At 45.1% G+C, this 4,770-nt stretch overlaps 1 protein-coding gene across 1 annotated transcript; it reads right to left on the reverse strand.

Moving 5' to 3' along the window:
• Positions 1 to 320: 320 nt before the first annotated feature.
• Positions 321 to 4,506, reverse strand: LOC103647159 (vacuolar-sorting receptor 1). The gene is made up of 12 exons (XM_008671720.4): positions 3,909 to 4,506; positions 2,756 to 3,445; positions 2,580 to 2,668; positions 2,426 to 2,495; positions 2,256 to 2,339; positions 2,062 to 2,138; positions 1,880 to 1,961; positions 1,708 to 1,790; positions 1,524 to 1,581; positions 1,230 to 1,358; positions 855 to 961; positions 321 to 763 (listed from the first exon to the last, which is right to left on the reverse strand). The coding sequence occupies exons 1-12, from the start codon at positions 4,213 to 4,215 to the stop codon at positions 665 to 667; spliced, it is 1,875 nt and encodes a 624-aa protein (XP_008669942.1). The 5' UTR covers positions 4,216 to 4,506; the 3' UTR covers positions 321 to 664.
• Between the last annotated feature and the right edge of the window lie 264 nt (positions 4,507 to 4,770).

Raw genomic sequence — 4,770 nt, forward strand, 5'->3', positions numbered from 1 at the left:
CGATGGAAATTGATGCCATCAGGAATGGGATCATATGTCACTGTATTTTGTAGGAGCAAAGCCTGCAACCATCGGAGCAGAGCATTCTTTTGCCCAGGAATTGTGCTTTCATTTAGCCCCATTTCAACATAAACTGGAAGAAACAATTAGCATCAGTTCTGCGCCTCATGTCGATCTCATATTTCAGTTCACCTATTCCAACATGGGATGATGCTGTCGATCTCACAGCTCAAATTCACCTGTTCCACTATCAGATGCTGCTAAACCTGAATGTGATGCATACTTTCTCGGTTAGGTTACGGATTCGGTTCAAACATAAATGATCTACACACACATCATGGATCAAACAATTGACACCAGGCACAATTTTCTGTTACGCTGGGCGCCCAGATTTCTTGACCACAAACATAACTCAACACCACTCATCCCCGTCTTGCCACCTACTTTATTGGCACCGAAAGAAAAGATGGCAATTATTACTAAACAAGACCGTGTCAGCCTTAACACAGAAACCACAGGGATACAGATTGTTCAAGGACTAAGCATGCTAAACATAAGATCGTTACAGTTATGAACATCTAATTCAAGTGTATATATAGGCTACATCAAGTCGCCCCCCCCCCCCCCCCCCCCCCCCCTTCGTCAAGTCTGCATCCTCCTGTCCTCACATCTCAATGTGATGAGAATGGCTCTGAACGTCTCCTTGGTTGTCCAGGGGCATGTACTGAGCCATGATGGCACGGATCTCTGAGTCCATGTACCTCTGTAGGCATAGGCAATGCAAGAACAGAATTAGATGCCACCCGAGTTATCAGAAGGTAATGAACATACAAGTGTCAGCAGATACTACTTACCCGGATCCTGTACTTGTACACAGCATATCCTGCAACTCCTGCTGCAACAAGGCCAAAGAAGATGACCCACAAGAAGCCCCAACCTGCTTCTGATGCTCCACTTTTGCCTGAGTACAATAAGCGCCCAAATAGCATCACTTGAGTGTCAAGTTCATGTCTATATTCAGCGTAGTTGCTACTTCTGAGCGTCGAACCGTTCAAGTTGCCAGAGCAAAAATCCAAAACCATGACTCATGTGCCTCAAATAGGCGTGAGGTAGAGCCAGCAACTTCTGCTAACTTACAGCCTCTAAGTCTAAGGTTAATTAATTCAACATGAAAAAAAGAGTGACTCAATAATAAGCTGATAGTGTGCGTGTATGAGGGTTACACATACTTATGCATGTATCATGCTCCTTCATGTAAAGCAAGCCTCCACTGCAGCCACACTCATAGCTTCCCCATGTGTTTTTGCATTTGCATTCTTTGCATTGACACACAGTCCTTTCCTTACACTCATCAATATCTGTCACAGCATGTTTCACATCAGCATTCGCAAGGGAAGTGCGACAAGTCCAATGGTATATGATATGGCTCAGCAGAGAAAGACAATTCTGAAGAACATTAGAGCAGAAGCTGTGGAGGACAGGCAAGCACTTCTAGAAAGACGAGCCTTAGAAATGTGCCTTACCTTCACATTTGTGCCTACCGTCACCCTTGAATCCATCTGGGCATTTGCAGCCATCATCCTGCATATTACAGACCCATAAACAAAATATCAGGTTTTAAAGCACTTCTTAATAAATAAAAATTGGACAGGATCCTACTGATAATATGGCAGTTTTAAGGACAGCAAAACCTCAACTGATACTTACATTACAGGCAGAGTATGTCCGACCATTCTTGGTATCTTTCCAGCATCCTCCATTGTTAATTTCACATCGCCCAGATCCGGAAGCTAAAAACACATGTTATAATCCAGAAGGCTCTATTAATACATGATCAAAAAATGCCAGAAGATGAATCTCCTGATGCTTTGCCGTGTACCTTCACAATGACTATAGCCATCACCAACAAATTTTACTCCTTTCACAATTGGACACTCGCAAACTCTTCCACGGAAAGTATCCTGTATATAAACCAAACAAGTATTATATGTATAAGTTGAATAGAACAAATATTTGACAAAACCAATTTCTCAAGAAAAAAACTAACACCACAGCAAATACCTTGCATGCAGTGATGTTAGCAGCCTTATCTTGCCAACAGCCACCATTGTTCTCTAGGCACTCATTTGTTTGTATATCTAAGATCAAAATAAAATGAATATTAAGAGCATGCTACATGCAAATTACACTTGGAAGCATAAGCTAGATTATGTAAGCAGTGAACATGAATAAATTAGGGAAATAAATGTACCAACCTTCACTCAAGCAAACGGCTGGCTCAGTAGTTTCCTTAAAACCAGCACAAAGTGCTTTAAGAACTGCTCCTTTGTCAAGCTTACCTGAGAAACATAAGCTCGGATAAATTCATCTGGTGATCTCAGCAAACCCTTATCATGACTTAAAGGATAGATAGAACAGCACATACCTCTGTATTGTCTATTGTTAATTACCAGAGTTGGTAAGATGGTAACATCACCACGAGAGCCCTTGCCAATCTATACAAAGTGGATGATGATGATGTGTTCAGATCAACAATAGGATGGACAAAAAAAGATCAAGCATTCACATGAAGTACTAGCCTGTGCATCCTGTTCAGCTTTCAGAACAGGGTTTTCTTCATCAGCATCTGGATCACCAATACATTTATCTATTGCTTTATGATCAAGGCCTGTAGATTATAAACCAGTTGAGTATAAATACTGCAGATTTGCGCCTGACCACAAAACATAGAAAAACATATGCAAATACAACATACCAAGAGACTTGATAACACCATCAGCACACTCCTTTGTGTACTTCTTTTCCTTCATTGGACACCGAATCGCAAAATCAGTAACATAGTCCCACCATAACCAAGGCTTCTTGTGCTCCTTAGCAACCTTAAAGACACAAACTTGGCGCAAGTTCTGGACCACCACATCTTTACCATCATATCCTTTGCTAAAATCCTGTTCCGGGTCAGGTGCACAGTATCTCCCATGATTGATGCACTGAGACTTGCACTGCTTGCTCAGAATGAAGGCCTCTGGGCAATACCAGGTAATGTAATGAGGAGTGAACTCTGTATAGCCCTTCTTCTCAAGTACTTGTGCTGCTCCTTTGAAGCTCTTGACAAAATCAATCTGGCTATCGCACTTCAGGCCACATTCATCGTTGCTGTTGGTCCAAAATTCATACTCAACACGCTCATCAGGATGGGGCAGGGCCTCTCTCCAATCCAAATTCACACTAACCATGTCACCGTTGTCAATTACTTTCTTGAGCTTGTCCCCAAAACTCTTGGTTATTAATGCCGAAGGAATAGTGATGTTCTCTAGATAATCTGTGTTGCCACTCTCCTCAGGGTTGTCCATTGTAATTAGAGGTTCATCTTTGTCATCAGCGACAAGGATTGCTGCTGCTCCTGCTTTCTGTGCATTCCATGCCTTCTTTGCAAAGTAGCAATCTGTAAACAACAAACATTGAATTGTATTGCTATATGCATACCCATTGTCTATTTTAATGAACCTGATGCAACATCTGAGAACAGACCGGAAGGAGTTTTAAAAAAAGTGCAGGTTGGTTGAAAACAAAAACCAGTGGAGCACAACAGGATGGTGTAAACCCAAGACAGTGACAGTAATCTAAGCTCTCAGGCTAAAATCCCTTTCTGCACACATCGAGGTCTTTGCACAAAAACAGGCCAACGCATATTAAAAGTAATCACATAATCACTTGGAAAGATCTTCACCGCATCTACCTGAAGACCACATGAGTAATAAACAGAAAATTGGGCACATGTGGTCAAACCTTCAACCAAAGGAGCATGCAAAGGTCTCCCTCGCTAGCAAGTCCACGCATGGGTGACCTAACAGAGACCAGCCAGTCCGAGGGCCCGCGGCCGGAAGGAGGAGAAGCAACTCGCTCACCTCCCCTGTCGACGAGCAAGAAGGTGGGGAACGCCCCCGGCTTGGCCTTGTAGGAGATGTCAAAGTCGTCGAAGCTCTTGCAGGCCTTCCTGTTGGCCTTGGGGTAGGCGACGAAGCCGACCATGGTGCCGCCGTACTGGGGCACCCCGAAGTTACCAATGGCGCACTCGTAGGTGCCCTTGAGGTCGTCGGGCGCCGTCACCTTGAGGCTGTTCTTCTCCACCACGAACCTCCCGTGGCAGCAACCCAGCAGGAGCGCTGCGCACACCAGCAGCCGCAGCGCCGCGCTGGCGAATCGGGAGCCCATGCTCCGTCCGGGCTCCGCCTGCGGTCCGCGAGCACCGGCTGGGGATCGGAACTGGTTGTGTCTGCGGCTCGATCGGCGCAAGATTGATCGATCTTGCAGCCGTGCGGCCCCGAAAACGGCGGAAAGATGGAATTTTGACGGCCGGGGTAGGGCGTTGGAGTTGGAGAGAGTTCTACAATGCTCGGATGGACCAGTTGGAGTGGGAGAGATTTTCCGGGGCTAGACGAGATGGCGGAAGAAGCGGAGGGAGAGGGACGCGGTGTAGAAGCCTCGAGGTGAACCAAAACCGGAAGCAGAAGAAACACGTGACCAAAACCAGACCACATACCACGGAGATGGAATGGGGCGGACACGTTTTCTACAGTGTTTGGTTGAGAGTCAACCAGGGGCGAGGTGAACACCGGAGTGATTTTTGGGGACAGCATGATCCCAAAAAATCAAGAGGACGATGGCGCCCCCGACTCATCCTACTTTGACCTTAAACCAAACACACCCTAAAGTTAATGGTTTGAACTACTACAACTGTAATTCATATAGATAAAATGCTATAAAAAT

This window comes from Zea mays, chromosome 2 (assembly GCF_902167145.1).
Source record: "Zea mays cultivar B73 chromosome 2, Zm-B73-REFERENCE-NAM-5.0, whole genome shotgun sequence".
Lineage (NCBI taxonomy): Eukaryota > Viridiplantae > Streptophyta > Magnoliopsida > Poales > Poaceae > Zea > Zea mays.

Bases quoted from the DNA above. Each gene is read 5' to 3' on its own strand.
- LOC103647159 (XM_008671720.4), bottom strand. From the start codon at position 4,215: ATGGGCTCCCGATTCGCCAGCGCGGCGCTGCGGCTGCTGGTGTGCGCA. The intron at 2,139-2,255 runs GTTGGTACATTT...TTTTGATCTTAG, and splicing joins AGCCGTTTGCTTGAGTGAAG to ATATACAAACAAATGAGTGC. The intron at 764-854 runs GTAAGTAGTATC...CTATGCCTACAG, and splicing joins TGTACAAGTACAGGATCCGG to AGGTACATGGACTCAGAGAT.